Genomic DNA, 16,817 nt, shown 5'->3' on the forward strand with positions numbered 1-16,817 from the left:
GCTACTTAAAACAGAAGACTATACAGCTTAACTCCAGATTTATGTGCTTATGCTTGTTTGGGCATGTTAGAACTGCAATGTGTGAAAGCACAATATCAGTACTGATAATCACCTTCATCATCATTATCATCATCATCATCATCATCATCATCATCATCATCATCAAACTTCATATTAGTATGGCCTCTTAACAGATTTCCAAAATGTCTCACAATTAGTGCTCTAGGACCAATACAACTATGACTCAGTGGTGGTAAATTTGGTTTGGACTTGTGTCTATCTAGAATATGTAGCATTTCGCACACACAAAGTGTAGCAACGCTTGTGTGTCCTTGTGATTGTTTCACCGTGAGACGTCCTGTCTGAGGGAGAAAATCTTGGCACAATCCAAACATGAATTATTGACCCGCAGAGGAACAACCAGACAATAAAAACCTGATATATCTGTCCAATAACCACAAACACAATCTTTATGAAATATTGTGCAATAACAAGAAGTCTCTCCTCCTTTGTGTTTTTGTATTTCTTCTGCTTCTAAAACAACAACAACAACAACAACAACAACAACAAAAAGAATAGTGATAAATCAGAATTCAGGTAACACAGTTTCCAGATTGAGGCTAAGCTGAAATGAAGAATTTGTCAAATAATTCAATACCTGTCAGTCAGCACTTATAAAACATCACTGGAGGATTCTCTGAGTGAACTGTCATGCAACGTGAGGCGGCAGTTTTATCTTTCCCTGACCTTTCGTTTGCCTGGTTTGTTATTTTGAGCCTGGGGTCTGGTAATATAGATGAATCTGATCCATTGTATTTCTTTGCTCTCTCCAGCCTGCCTGTTTTGGAGTCAGAGATGTGGGCAATGAAATTTTGCTGTTTCCTTTTCGGGACGGGAGACAGCCCGAATCTTCCAATCTCTGTTTATGCGATACAAAAACCTGGTGAAAGAGTTTGCTAAATTCTTACTGTTCGTCGCTCGATAGAAGTGCTTATCTTCTGTCCCTGTAAACTCTCTGGGCCTCAGGATACCTATTTGGAGAGAGAGAGAAGAGAACTTATAATAAGAATTCCATGTTGTGATGGAAGATAGTCTGTTCTCTGTGAGAGAGAGACTAAAATAAGCAGGATTTTCAAGTGTTTCCAAGCAGATTTCAGAGTGGATAAACTTGCCATGTGCTTTATTCCTTGTCATTCCCTCTGATTCCTTCTACACTTGTTTGGTTCAAAACTGTAAACTGTCTCCAGTAAAATACAGCAGGGATGTGCAAAGTCAAGAATCAGGTTTGTCCCTAGCCAGGGTTGCGACATCAAAGCAGTTCTGAGGGAACAGAGTTTCTGCACTTCTCTAATGTTATTTCTGTGTATTTCTGTGGAAACTTGAAGGACTCCCAAGGTCTGAAAGGATCCCCTCCGTTTTTATTCCCAAATGCCCAAATTCCTTTTATTTTCCCATGCTGGAAAAAGCTGCCCTCAGGGTCTGCTGAGCTAGCTATAGCAGTCTATATTGTTAAGGTCTGCCTCTCTCTCTGTGTTTCCCTCTTTCTCTTTAGTTCCAGAAGCATAAGGAGACAAACTAAAGCTAGAAAGTTTGGAAAAACAAAGGATGTCAACACTTTCACTAATTCAGAAGAACTAATGATAATATGTTCTGTGTGTGTGTGTGTGTGTGTGTGTGTGTGTGTCTGTGTGTCTGTGTGTGTGTGTTAAAGCATTGCTATTCGCTGGGTGAGTTTGCAGAAACAGAAGCTCTTTGTTGTGAGTGCCAGGCTGCAATGCAAAAGACTCACGGAGGGGCACAAAAGTGCCTCTCCATCTCTCACTCTCTCTTTCATCTCTCTCTCTCGCTCTTTCTCTTTCTTTCACTCTCCTTCTGTATTTCATACTCTCTCTTCTCTCTCATGTACAATTGTGGAAATATAATGAACCAAAAACTAAAGATTGAAAACCAGAAAGAGTGTAGGATAACTGTCATCAAGACTCTTTCATTTTTGCAAAGAAAGCTGATCTTGTAGTTCAGTGTCTGTGTGTGTTTTTGTGTGTGTCCATCCATCCATCCGTCCGTCCGTCTGTCCGTCTGTCCGTCTGTCTGTCTGCCTGCGCGTGTGTGTGTGTTTGTGTGTGCGTGGGTGGGTGTGTGGGTGTGTGTGTGTGAGAGAGAGAGAGAGCGAGAGAGAGAAAAACAGAAGTTCTTTTCTGTAAGTGCCAGGCTGCAATGCAAAAGTCTGGCAGAGGGGCACAAAAGGATCTCTCTATCTCTCACCCTCTCTTTCCTTCTGTCTCTTTCCCTCTCTTCATGCATATCTCTGGGTGGAGAGCAGCAAATGGAGAACAAGGATAATATTGTAGTCTTGACAGTTGACTTCAATCACTGACAAACAGAAAAAGGGGAAAGAATCTACTGTCTGCAAAACAGAACATTTTAGGGAACATTTCATTGACAAGATTGTGTATCACTGACTCTGTCTCTTCCTGTCACTTGTTCTTCCTCTTTTTCTTTTTCACACTGGCACTGAATAAGAGGAAGCTGCATGTCTGCTCATGTTGGAACCTCTTCATAATGCCACCTCTGGAGCAACTTTCCCTTGGTCTTGTGGCATAAGAAAAAACTCCATCTCTACAACTACTCTGTGTTCAAACAGACCTGTTAAACCAATGCTACACAGATATGAAATCACCATTACAGCTTGTGGACATTCTTGTGATATCATTGAAATTCTTATGTGGAAACAGTGCAGCTACTGAAACCTGATTCAACAGGAAAGTGGATTAGTTTTACTTTCTCTGTGACAGCACTTGTTGAACCTGACAAAACTGCTCCCCTGTAGCCGTGGTACGAAAAAGTGAAAGAATGTGATCAACAAAGAGAGGGAGAGATAGGAAAAGACAAATGGATACAGATGGATGGAGATAGAGACATGGGATAGGGAAGGACATATGGAGACATAGGCTGATGGTTACAAACACAGTACACCAAGACAGCAAGTTAAGTAGGACAAAGATGGAGTCTCACGGGACTGAAAATAAAGGTAAGGAGAGAGAGAGAGAGAGAGAGAAAAGGACACATTTGTGCTCCTTTAAGGAAAAGCTTGTGAGTTCAGAGTGTATACTCTCCTCGAAAAACACACACAATGAATCATTTTTAATTTCATTTGGGGGGATTCAGTTCATGCTGAGACATTTCAGCCTAGCCACATTCAACATTATGTGTCAAGTAGGCAAATGAGAAACTGGACTTGTTTGTACTGTTTGTACTATAACAAAAAGAGTCCTGGAACTACCAGATATACAAGTCTGAAATTTACTCCCATACATGGGCGGGCTTGTCTGACCAAGTGAGGAATGCCAAAATGTACTGTCTCACATACAGTAACTGTCTCCATTTCAGACTGTTACCTTATACTAAGTGAGTGGGTAGAATTAAAGATAGTAGCAAATTCCAGTGAATCTGGAATTTGCCACAATCTGTACCTTATATTTGATGTGTCGTTTTTTTGTTTGTTTGTTTGTTTGCTTGTTTACCGTCTGCTCCATTCCTGCATGAATTCGCTTTAGGAATACCCATCTAACTTTGACATGTGATGTAATCTGTGTAAGAGAACACTCTATCCCCAGGATAATGGGCAAGGACACACGGTGAATCACCTTAAATAGATCACATATGTGTCTGTCTGGCCCTCAGCCTTGTGTAAATGAGGACAACCTGTTATCTATGGTCTCTGTCTTAGGCATGCCAGACCACTCTTGGTTTCACAATAGAACTGTTTCGTAGATACAGCATGAGACAGGTCATCTCTGTGTGGACACATCAGATTGCATTGGCCACACGTCCCATTCAAACAAAAGGTGACATAGACAACAAGTAAAAGTGATAGAATGGCGGGATCTGAAGGGAATGGATCCTCTGTGTGGACAGTCAGATATACTGAACAGTGACAGTCTCTCTTTGATATGCCCCTAATGTGTGGAATGTGTTTAATGGCTTTGCAAATAGAACAGAGGGAACGAGGCAGAAGCGATATGGAGGTATCCTCCAACTATGTGGCAGGCTCTTGGGCAGTATCACAAGTCAGTACAGAGGAATCTGTCTGATGTATTAAAGTGGTTTCAGGTCATAATCCTGTTCATGCCATATAGTAACAAACTTTTTTATTTGTATTTATTTACGTATTTATTTATTTTTATTCATTTGCGTCTGCAGCAATCTGGAGGAATACTTTAAGTGCTTTATTTTACCAGCAACATTTTGTCTCAAATTACAGAAGTGCGCCCTATATTTTTCTGTTATTGTTCTCAGCACTGTTATCTAGCATAAGCATTGACTGACTGCTCCCAAATATTTGCTCTTTGACCATATTTTGGTGATCCATGTTCATTTCTCATAGCATTGACCTGTAGACTGGGAGATAACATCTGCAATGCAAACACCCTAAAAGGGTTCTCTGCCCTTCCAAATTCACACTGTGACATGTCTGCCCCTTGACCACCTCACTAACAGTTTCTTATTCCAATTTAAACTGTTTATTTCATTTTAACATTTTCTGTTTATAGCTACATAAACTATCTGTCAGCTCTCAGCAGGCCTACATTCAAATGAATACGGGATTTTTTGTGGAAAGGGCAGCTGATAAATTCGCCAAGATTTCTATGAAAAATATTCTTGCATATAGGCATTATTTATTCATATGCACAATGATGAAAAGATAATGAACTATTCATAAAACTAAACTAATGAAAGTTACTTGTATTATTAAAAGGGAAATATCCCATGATATCTCATTATGTTTAAACTCCTAGATCCGATAGCTAAAAACAACGTTCCCAGTGTATATTCATTTTAAAGACAGAGTAACAACGTCTGTTCGAAACAACTGGTTTCATCCTGCAACAAATCATCAATATCACTTTGTATGACAAAATTTTGCATTTTTATTTTGATCCGAGATTTGTATTTTGGTACTCTATTCACCATATTGTACAAAACTGGTAATCATAAATTCTCAGATTTCTTTAATCGGATCTCTTTTTGCCGGCAATATGATTGGCCTAGTGATTAAAAAATGGCTAATAAGATTAAAAGTGTTTTAACTGAAGAGTCGCGTGCCTACGAAGTTTTCTTTAATGTTGGAGGAGTTTATTAAGTAGAGCACTAGCAAGAGCTCAAGAGTTCTGCCAGACTGTTAATTCATTTTACAAAATGTTGTTACAGTTTAATCATATTTAATTCATACAAAGGGTGAGAAAAAGAGAGAGAGAGAGAGAGAGAGAGAGAGAGAGAGAGAGAGAGAGAATCCATTCATATAATAAGGTGATTAAAGACTATACTCATCTAATTAAATTATTTATTGAACGAGTTTCAGTTAAACATATCTGACAAAATTCATTGAACTGAGATAAGTAATTGATAGTAAATTGTTTTACTAATACCACGCCCTTTCTCTGTGTGACCATGGGAGAAAACGGAGACGTCATCAGAGACGAAACGCTGTATAAAAGCTTCGTATTTGACCAGCCGTTGCAAGTGGAGCTTAGTTGCGTGTCTGTGTACGCTGACACGCACAGCCAGGGCGCGAAAAGTGGCAGGGAAACCGTTTTATTGGTATCTAAACAGGACTTGGACTAGTAATCAGCAAAATGGGACTTGGCGTAAGTGACCTCTTTCTTCTGTCTTCCATTTATTCATATTAAAAAGTTAGACAACAGACCACAGACTGCAGTTTACTGATGGTTATGTATATTCTCCTATTTATACAAACTTCAGCTGGCGTCACAAAGATAAGAGAATACAAAGGTAGAAGAATACAAAGCATGTGAACACTTAATAACAGAGCAGTCTTTTCTGACTTTGTGTTTAACTTCTTGCTATCCGGGTTCGATTTTTTCTGTTTACCAATTGGTCGGTTCAGTGTGAGTAAATCATCTGAACTGAGTGCGAAGTTGGGAGATGCGCGACACGGAAGTGAATGATGTAGATCACTTGAAAGAATCTTACTATTGGCAGCTGACCAGAGAGAGAGAGCTCCTGAAGGTAGTCGGTGAATTATACGAGTTTTTAAAAACCTTGCATCCACCAAGAGCTATCCAAGAAAAGCATAGTCCTGGTTTACTGGAAAGTAAATGACTGACAATAAATAAGAGTCTTCCAGTATTCAGAATTAAAGTATTCAAAAAGTTCACCTGGGGCATGGTTTTCTGTTCTTTCTCCTTGGACTGTTTTCTTTTTTTTGAAAAATTCAGTGAAGAAGTGAAAGTGCATCATACACAGGCTACTTTAATTAGAATTAAGCAGGATTTAAGCAGGGTTAATGTGTTTAAGTTGGCTTTTTTGTTTTCCTAGCTGTTTTGTGTAGGTATTTCATAATCAAAATAGTGATTCTGTCAGTGTTATAGATAAATATGAGCCAACACCACTTTTGACCAACATTTTAATCACCTGTAGCCTCAGAGATTAAATGTTAATATATACTAATAAAGGTACACATTCATATTCTTATGACAGCGTTTAGTTTCTCTCCTCTGTTTAGGAGAGCTGTTGCAAGTATACATGTGTAATGATGAAGGCTTTTTAGTTTTTGCAAGACAACATCTCCCCCAAGTCATTGCTCAGGTCAAATTAGTAGAATGCCAATACCGTGCCCTTGCAGGCCTTCATTGTTCAAAGACTGACAAAACAAAGCAACTGATATTGAACTTTTTTTCTTAGCCCTCCTGCTGGTCATTTATCATGTTTTTGTTTTTGTCCTGCAATAAGTAGGTCTTCTAAAGGGGAGCAGCCTTTAACTGTCCATTCATACATGTTTGGGAGTGGTTTCACCCCCCATGGGAACCCCATAACCTCCCAGTGTGAGGAGGGGGTTGATGGTGGACTCATGCAATTTAGTGAAAAAAGTTTTTGTTTGTTTTGCTTTCTTTTTTTTTCAATCAAAGATCCACAACTTTTTTTCATACCTGCTAAGTAATGGCCCAAACTAGAGTCTGTTTTCAGTGTGGTTCTCCTGCCTGTTTCTGTGGAGTTAGAGGTTCTTGCCCTTGAGAAGTAGCAACCTCTAACTCTCTTGTCATGTCATAGCTGAACTCATTATCCAGGTCAGTGCACTGAAAAGGTCCATGGCATAATCACAAAAAAGTTCCTATCACACTTTACACAACGGTCTGCTTAGAGAAAGACAACCAAATACAGGCCCACTCAGCTTTCCACTATTATTTCGGCCTCCCAATGAGAATTATGAAAATAATCCACTGGAATGTGGGGGAACATTAAAAACTCACGGTGTTGATCCTTAGGCTGTGGTGCTAAGCTCTCTTTATGTGTTTAAATGTTTTTTTTTTTTCTTTTCTCATGGATTAACACCTCAGTTTATTTGTAAATGACAATATCCACCCCTTAATGAGTCAGCACTAAAACTTGAGTTTCTGTGTTAAAGAGTTCAGCAAATTAGTTAGATGATTTATGCAACTTTATATGTGTGGTATCAGTTACCATATGTTTATTATGACAGGATGTAGGCTCTAGGGGCACATGGTAGATCACGATAGGATAGTAGTTTTTTTTTTTTTAATTCCAAAAGAAGTTTCCATTGCCTCTCAGATGATCCTCGATTGTTCTGAAAAGTCAGGACACATCATGAAACAGAACCCCTGTTACTCACAAAGGTGACACTTTTTTAAGGTCACATCCCTCGCAGAACAATGGCTGTGAAATCTTGCTAATCAAAACAGCTGAATAAAACATGAGCATGATACGCCTTGATTGTGTTTTATCTACTTCTCGTTTGGCCCAGTAGAATCCACCAAAGGTATTCAGGGAGACATTAGACTTTAATGTATGCTGCTACGTCTATTATTCCTCTCTTCAAAAAGGAAAAAAAAAAGTGTGTTGAGAAAAAGGCGTTAAGACATGTGTGGCAAGAGTGGAAAGAACAGGTCAGTTTGGCCAGATTACATGTGCAGTTTTCTTGATTACTCCTATTCAAGAAGCTGACAGTGTGAATGATACTATGACATATTTGTCAAACGGGGCAGCCAGCACTGGAAATGACTGGATCTCATCTGGCATGCCATTGTGTCAGATACTTGTTCAAGGTGTCATTCTTCATTTGGTTGATTTGTGCATTCGGAATGAATAGCTTGTCTTTTTGCTTTGCGGATGGATATCTCCTTACAGTTAACTATGATATGACAAAGCTTGTGACAGGTACTTTTCATTTTTTTAAACACATTTCCTGGAAGCTGTGTTCAATGTCCTTAGCAGAGACTGTAACGAAGACCATATTACCACAGTATTACCTCTTTAGCTCTGCTGACTGACTGTAAAAACAAAAGGGAGACATATGCACATAAATGAATACTAATAAGGACTTCATGTTCTCCTCACACAGTCAACGCAATGGTAGCCCATGTGCCGCTGTGACGTGTCATATGTGAAATGTCTTTAGTCTCTTTGACTCTTTGATTTCCTAACTCTTACTGCTCTTTAATAGGATGGCAGAGATCAGTATGAATTGGCGGCGACGTCAGAGCAAGGTGGGAAGAAGAAAAACAAAAACAAAAAGAAGGATAAGGATAAGGACATGGATGAACTTAAAAAGGAAGTTGATTTGGTACGTTCCTTGCATTTTGCTGTGTTTTAGAATTTGGGGATTTTAGCTCATCTAAAACTTTACAGTATATCTGGTTTACCATTTTTTGATGTGCATTTTTAGGATGATCACAAGCTGACCCTGGATGAGCTTCACAATAAATATGGTACAGACTTGAGCAAGGTAAGAGAGTCTGTGTGTGTGTGTGTGTGTGTGTGTGTGTGTGTGTGTGTGTGTGCGCGTGTGTGTGTGAAAGAAAGAGAACGGAAAAAAGAGAAAGAGACAAGAGAAGACAGTGCACACAGAGAAAAGTGCATGCGAGTGAAGCAGACAGTGCAGAGAACAGAGACAGCTTTGATAAGTCTTCCTAGACATTTTGTTTCAGTCTCTCTCTCTCTTTCTCTGACTCTTTCTCTCATTCAGGGGCTGACTAGTTCCCGTGCTGTGGAGATACTTGCCCGTGATGGGCCCAATGCCCTGACTCCTCCCCCCACCACACCAGAGTGGGTAAAATTCTGTAAGCAGATGTTTGGAGGGTTTTCCATGCTACTTTGGACTGGTGCGGTCCTCTGTTTCCTTGCCTATGGAATACAAGCTGCAATGGAGGATGAACCTGCCAATGATAATGTAAGAGCAAGACTTTTATTTTGAAAAATTCTGACTTCTGTTACTGGCATTTTGTTACTTGTTTATAATACATATTCTTGTTTATAATACATATTCATTCCCTGTGATGCAGTTGTACCTGGGTGTTGTACTTTCTGCTGTCGTCATCATCACTGGCTGCTTCTCATACTACCAAGAGGCCAAAAGCTCTAAGATCATGGACTCCTTCAAGAACTTGGTTCCTCAGGTAGACACATCTGTGTTATTAAGATTGATATGAGATGTGCATATGCCTTTCAGGAGTTGGATAGATCTGCCTTTGTTTTGTCTGGCAGCAAGCTTTGGTTATTCGGGATGGGGAGAAGAAGCACATTAATGCTGAGGACGTTGTGTTGGGTGATTTGGTAGAGGTGAAAGGTGGAGACAGGATTCCTGCAGACATTCGTATCATCTCGGCTCATGGCTGCAAGGTAAGTTTGGAAATTTCCCTTCGCGCATTTAAATCAGAATTCTCTCATTAACAAATGACCGTCCGACGCCTTTAAATGTGTTTTTTTTGGCTACAGCACTGACTATTTCAGAGGTCTCCACTGCAGGTTTGGCTGAGCTCTTGTTCTGATCCCACACTTGTGTCACTCCCAGGTGGATAACTCCTCTCTCACCGGCGAATCTGAGCCCCAGACCCGCTCCCCCGACTTCTCAAACGAGAACCCGCTGGAAACCAGGAACATCGCTTTCTTTTCCACCAACTGTGTGGAAGGTAAAAAAGTCTTTCTGTTTACTACCCAAAATTACTCTGAAAAGAGTTAGTATATCCATTTTGTAAAGAAATGTGACTGTATGATTTACAGTGACATTATTAGTTATATTGCAGAGGTGTGCTAAAAAAAAAAAAGAATCATTCAAATCATCCCATTATCCTCACGGACATTACCAAAATCATGATGTTCCTACCCTAACCCCCAGGCACTGCCCGTGGTATTGTCATCAGCACTGGTGATCGCACTGTAATGGGACGCATCGCCACCTTGGCATCCGGTTTAGAAGTGGGCCGCACTCCCATCTCCATTGAAATCGAGCACTTTATCCACATAATCACGGGCGTAGCTGTGTTTCTGGGCGTCTCTTTCTTCATCCTTTCCCTCATCCTGGGTTACTCCTGGCTTGAGGCCGTCATCTTCCTCATTGGTATTATTGTAGCCAATGTGCCCGAGGGTCTTCTTGCCACCGTTACTGTGAGTAGAGATTTGTTACATCATTGTTTATATAGATTTAATATACATACATGATGTATACATGATGTTCATTCATACACCAACACAAGGACACAGATGTATCATCTTTTAAACTTATCACTCAAAAGTTTCTTTAATGTGAGTCCATGAACACTGGTCGTACTGTCTCAGTGAAAAGGAAACTTGGTGTCACTACATTTGTGTACACCTCTCATCATTGCTTTTCCTCCCTGTCTTCAGGTCTGTCTCACCCTGACAGCCAAACGCATGGCTAAGAAGAACTGCCTTGTGAAGAACCTGGAGGCTGTAGAGACCCTGGGTTCCACTTCCACCATCTGCTCAGATAAGACGGGCACACTGACTCAGAACCGCATGACTGTGGCTCACATGTGGTTTGATAACCAGATCCATGAGGCTGACACCACAGAAAACCAGAGTGGGACATCCTTTGACCGTAGCTCAGCCTCCTGGACCTGCCTTGCACGCATTGCCGGCCTCTGCAACAGGGCTGTGTTCTTGGCTGAACAGTCTGAAGTACCCATCCTTAAAGTAATGAGATTTTATGTTATTCGTTTTTATGCACATTTGCGTAGCGTTAAATATATAGGAATTGGGTTTTTTTTTTGCAGTATTTCTGGTACTGTTCAGACAATAATGCTGTTATGGCATTCAAAATAATTTTTTTACCTTTCTTCTACCTGTTTTATTTCAATGCTTCTGGTATATGCAATGCAATTGCAAAATTTAACAATGTTTTTCAAATTTGGGAAAACTGGGAACTCCTGAGTTATGAAGCTGTTTGTTTATGCTATATTAGGGTTCCGATTGCAAAAGTGCTGTTTGTAGGAAGCACATTGTTTTTGTTTCTCTCAAGTGAGTGACCTGCTCTTTGTTAAGCGGTTTATGTTGTAAGACAGGCTTTTTGCCTGTCTCTGGATTTCCAACCAGTCTGTTAACAAGCTTCCTATCAAATTTGAATATAAAAATCCTATGCAGTATTTTTCCTCTACTGGTAATCCTCTTTTGTCAGTACTTGAAGATAATTGTACTTTATCGAGATAGTCCTCAAAACACTGATTTCTTCACAGAGGGATGTAGCTGGAGATGCTTCAGAGTCAGCCCTGCTGAAGTGTATTGAACTGTGCTGTGGTTCCGTAAAGGAGATGAGGGAAAAACACACAAAGATAGCAGAAATCCCTTTTAACTCCACCAACAAATACCAGGTACTGAAACAACACAGTCATCCCCAAATATTTTATACTTTGAGTGAATCAAATGAATTAAAGAAGAATCGCTCAAATGCCATTAAAGAAGAAACTGAACTGGTGTGGTGTGGTGTAATGTGCTATAGATTTTTTTTTTTTCTGTAGGTTTTAACTGCATGCTTCTCAATCTTTTTCGTCTCCATAGGTCTCAATCCACAAGAATCCCAATGCCGCCACAGAGTCCAAACACCTGTTGGTAATGAAAGGAGCTCCAGAGAGAATTCTAGACCGGTGCTCCACAATAATGATTCATGGAAAGGAACAGCCACTGGATGACGAGATGAAAGATGCCTTCCAGAATGCCTATCTTGAGCTGGGAGGCCTTGGAGAGAGAGTATTGGGTACGAGATAAGAGTTGGGGAGAATAAAAAAGGTCATGTCTTGTTTTGTAATACCTGCAGTTGAGGCACTCTTTTTTTTCATTATCTTTGCACAGGATTCTGTCACTTCTACCTCCCCGATGATCAGTTCCCAGAGGGCTTTCAGTTTGACACAGATGACGTGAACTTCCCCACGGAGAGCCTTTGCTTTGTGGGCCTTATGTCCATGATTGACCCTCCTCGTGCTGCTGTACCAGACGCCGTAGGCAAGTGTAGAAGCGCTGGAATCAAGGTGAGGCCACACTGTAAAAAATAACTTGTAGAATTTATGCGAAAAAAATTTGGCAGCAATTTGCACATACTTTTTTTTTTTAAGTTCATTTAACCCTATGTATTATTGAGTAAACTTTGCCCAAACTTTGCAAACGTCCTTTACTAAAATATAATGGGTAAAGCCTACCTAGATTTCCTCCATATATTTTACCTTCTTTCTGAATGTAAATGAATTTTAAAGAATTAGGCTTTATTAACTAATCATTTTTATATGTAATATCTAACTGTTTCTAATTTTTAAATGCAAATTTTCTAGGCAACACATAGAAGACAACTGTAATAATATTAAATCATTCACATCACATCAGTTGTTTTATTAACAAAGTATAAAGAGTTGAGATCATCCAAAACATTATTCCCACAACTAAGCGATGTGCAGTACCTCACAAAAGCACAATTTTAACAATGCATTTTCAATGTTGTACTAAAGTAAAAGTTTAGGCATTCATGTTCACAAATGTCTTGCTCCATGTCTCGTCCTCTTTGTCATTAATCTGTGTCTATGAAAAGTCAGTTGGTGCCAGTCTACAATGCTGCACACAGACAGACAAAATATAACTAGAGACCACTTCAGATACTCAGAGTTACTTTCAAAGCATTGAAAACATGTCTGACAGCGCAAACTTTGTGTTCTGAAATCCACTGGTGCTTATGCCAGTGACAAGCTTTAGGCTTTATGCAAGCTCAGAATTCATGTACATTGAAGCTAAATGTTTTCAATGCAAACTTACACTTGATTATCTCTGCAAGTTTAACTCATTTTAAAGCTTAAGCAATGAGAAAAATCAATCCCCTCCAAATGCAACGTTGCAGTCCTACATATAACATTCAAGCTGATTAACGTAAGCTAATAGCTCACTCACCCAGTGTTAAGTTTGGCAGGTGATTTTGATTTAGTCTTAGATTGAATCTTTTGGCTAAAATACATTTTCTTTTTTGTCCTATTTTAGTCATTTGATCATTATTAGTTCTAGACTAGTTTTAGTCAATGAGAACTACACAGGTTTTAGTCAAATTTTAGTCAAATGCATTTTTGTCACATTTTTATCAATTTGCATTTTAATGAAATCATTACAGTGATTTCATCAAACAGACAGATATTCCCCGGCTTGGTACATTCCTCAGGTTTGCCTCTTGAGGTTTGTGGTATTTTTTGAGCTATATGCAGAGTAGGAGCTTAGTTTGACACTTGAAACAACATTTTTAGAGCCAAAAATCTTGCCTCAAGTAGTGAAGAAGCATCAGTTTTGAAGATGAAGATGTTTTTGCAGAGTGTGGCCATCGGAAGATTCAAAGGGATAGTTCGAACCAACTGCACATATCTTTAGGACACTAACTTTTTTCAGTAAATTTTACAAGACATTTTGTATTTCTTAGTTTTCACACTATACATTGTGCTATATCTTACATAAAATGAACTAATCCCTAACATCTGTTCTCCAGAGTTTTTTTTTTTTTCTGTTTATACCTTGGTAACAGAATGTAGCATATCCAGTTTCATTCTGTCATATGGAGGATTGTCTTTGAGATAATGAATAAAGTCTGTTTCTTTGCTTGAAGGTCATCATGGTCACTGGTGATCATCCAATTACTGCTAAGGCCATTGCTAAAGGTGTTGGGATCATCTCTGAGGGTAACGAGACTGTGGAAGACATCGCAGCGCGTTTGAACATTCCTGTTAATGAAGTCAATCCAAGGTATCATTGATAATCCATTTAAATGTGAGTCAGAATGCCATGATAAGTTGGTATTTAGTTAAGCAATGCATTTTTTGTGTGTTCTGCAGAGATGCAAAGGCCTGTGTGGTCCATGGTGGAGACCTTAAGGACCTCACTCCAGAGCAGTTGGATGACATTCTTAAACATCATACTGAGATTGTATTTGCCAGAACCTCTCCCCAGCAAAAACTGATCATTGTTGAAGGATGCCAGCGTCAGGTTATAGTTAAAACAAACCAAATAATCAAATCCAATTTTTATCAACAGTGCCTCCCATACCTACAAAAAATGACTATTAATGCTAGAAGAAGGGGGAGATTGTCAGTAAAAGCTTGTATTTCTTATGATTTAGAGAAATTTCCATAAACCTTTTCTTTCTGTCTCATCATCATGATTTATCTGGGCCACAGGGAGCCATTGTTGCTGTGACAGGTGATGGTGTGAATGATTCTCCCGCTCTGAAGAAGGCTGATATTGGTGTAGCCATGGGAATTGCTGGCTCAGATGTCTCCAAGCAGGCTGCTGACATGATTCTTCTTGACGATAACTTTGCCTCCATTGTGACGGGAGTCGAAGAAGGTATGACAAACTTTGTGTTTGTTTCTTCCAGCATGATATGATGATATGAATTTTTACTTTATGTTTCAAAAAATAACCTAAAATTTGCTTTGAAATGCCAGGTCGTTTGATTTTTGACAACCTGAAGAAGTCCATTGCCTATACTCTAACCAGCAACATACCTGAGATCACTCCTTTCCTACTTTTCATCATTGCCAACATCCCCTTGCCCTTGGGCACTGTTACCATCCTGTGTATTGATCTGGGAACAGACATGGTGAGTCCACAGGCTGTAGCTTTTTATACATCTGTAATATGCCAATGTTTTAATAGCTTTCAGATATTTGTGTGTGTGTGTGTGTGTGTGTGTGTGTATGTATGTATATACATATATATATATATATATATATGTGTGTGTGTGTGTGTGTGTGTGTGTGTGTGTGTGTGTGTGTGTATGTATATATATATATATAATTTTTTTTTTCCTTCTAAGGTGCCTGCCATTTCCCTTGCTTATGAAGCAGCTGAGAGTGACATTATGAAAAGGCAACCCAGAAATCCCAAAACAGACAAACTGGTGAATGAAAGACTTATCAGCATAGCCTATGGCCAAATAGGTAAGAGGGCTCTCTAGAGGGACTTTGAGGAATGTTCCGTTCTTACCTCAATTTATGAAGAGCTGCGTTTTTCGGACAAGCTCAAAATGGTTTCATTTGGAGGCAACCTTTAATGTTTACCAAGAGAGTATTTCCAGTAAATAGCATGTTATGTGATGAGACTGTCAGGCTTTGTCTTATTTACTTTAGGAGAGCATATAGTAAAGAGACGATTGAACTATGGGCCTCTCTCCATTTTGATAAGTTTGGATTTTGGATTCTAACTGCAACTTCCCATCATCTTGTTCTTCTTAGGTATGATCCAGGCTCTGGCTGGATTTTTCACCTATTTTGTTATCCTTGCTGAAAATGGCTTCCTACCATCAACACTGCTTGGCATTCGTGTTGGCTGGGATGATAAGTATGTCAATGACCTGGAGGACAGCTATGGCCAGCAGTGGGTGAGTTTAAATTAAACTTGCCATTTTGAAGCAAAGATCAGAGGAACTCTAAATGTGGTCTTGCACAGTTTTCTCTAACATTCTTGTATCTTGCCAGACATATGAACAGAGAAAGATTGTGGAGTTTACCTGCCACACTGCCTTCTTCACCAGTATTGTGGTTGTGCAATGGGCTGACTTAGTAATTTGCAAGACTAGGAGGAACTCCCTCTTCCAGCAAGGAATGAAGTAAGTACCACATCAGTGTTGGGGACCCTTTAAGGAGAAATGGATTGTTTTCTGTGGAGGGATATTCAGAGTCTTGCCTGACTAAATATCTACTGTTTTTATCTGTCGTTCAGAAATAAAATCCTCATCTTTGGACTGTTTGAGGAAACAGCTCTGGCAGCCTTTCTGTCCTACTGTCCAGGGATGGATGTAGCTCTAAGAATGTATCCTCTCAAGTGAGTTCAAAATTCTTAGGCATTCTCTTTTTTGGACAGTATTTTTTTAGCAATATATGCATGCTTTCTGTCAGTTGTACCCCAGTCAAATGTTACTGAATTGGTCTCTTTGATTTTCTGTATTTTTTAGACCCAACTGGTGGTTCTGCGCCTTCCCATACTCTCTCCTCATCTTTATTTATGATGAAATTAGAAAACTCATCCTCAGACGAAATCCAGGAGGTAATAAAAAAGTGCCTCTTTGTTTCACCTCAGTTAGTCTGTTCTCTTGTATTGATACTAATGTTGAATCACATTTTTGCAATGTATGTTTTCCTTATCATTGTATCCTTGTGGTTTTCAGGTTGGGTGGAGAGAGAGACATACTACTAGAACGCTACATCAACAACCCTTAAGACTGCTCTTTGCTGTTACTATTGCTATTACATGGTAGTTTTGCTGTTCTGAATTTTAACCACTGTAATTTTTGATGTGTTTTTATATAGGAAATGTTTGATATACAGATTGTGAGAGCATTGCATACCTTCGTTCTTCAGGCCAATACATTTTATACATGATTATAATAGTATGATATAAATAAAATTTAAATCCACTCTACATTTTGTGTCTGTTTTGGTTAGTTTAACATAAATTGTTTCATCATCCCTTGAGGAACATGTGTATATATTTGTGTCTTTGGTTACTGTGGCCACTTAACATATACC

At 39.3% G+C, this 16,817-nt stretch overlaps 1 protein-coding gene across 1 annotated transcript; it reads left to right on the plus strand.

Moving 5' to 3' along the window:
- Window positions 1–5,633: 5,633 nt before the first annotated feature.
- atp1a1b (ATPase Na+/K+ transporting subunit alpha 1b) lies at window positions 5,634–16,485 on the plus strand. Its single transcript, XM_030785985.1, has 22 exons — window positions 5,634–5,645; window positions 8,480–8,599; window positions 8,702–8,761; window positions 9,002–9,205; window positions 9,318–9,431; window positions 9,520–9,654; window positions 9,827–9,944; window positions 10,151–10,419; window positions 10,660–10,968; window positions 11,508–11,642; window positions 11,830–12,025; window positions 12,121–12,296; window positions 13,898–14,034; window positions 14,124–14,274; window positions 14,466–14,634; window positions 14,736–14,890; window positions 15,107–15,230; window positions 15,525–15,670; window positions 15,768–15,898; window positions 16,012–16,113; window positions 16,244–16,335; window positions 16,457–16,485. Exons 1-22 carry the CDS (start codon window positions 5,634–5,636, stop codon window positions 16,483–16,485), a joined length of 3,084 nt encoding a protein of 1,027 aa, XP_030641845.1.
- The last annotated feature ends 332 nt before the right edge of the window (window positions 16,486–16,817 follow it).

This window comes from Chanos chanos, chromosome 10 (assembly GCF_902362185.1).
Source record: "Chanos chanos chromosome 10, fChaCha1.1, whole genome shotgun sequence".
In the NCBI taxonomy this organism is placed as follows: Eukaryota; Metazoa; Chordata; class Actinopteri; order Gonorynchiformes; family Chanidae; genus Chanos; species Chanos chanos.

What these genes read in the sequence shown, in the direction of transcription:
- atp1a1b (XM_030785985.1), top strand. An exon ending in TTGAAGGATGCCAGCGTCAG is followed by an intron (nt 14,275 to 14,465) that starts GTTATAGTTAAA and finishes TCTGGGCCACAG; the next exon opens with GGAGCCATTGTTGCTGTGAC. An exon ending in CCTCAGACGAAATCCAGGAG is followed by an intron (nt 16,336 to 16,456) that starts GTAATAAAAAAG and finishes TGTGGTTTTCAG; the next exon opens with GTTGGGTGGAGAGAGAGACA.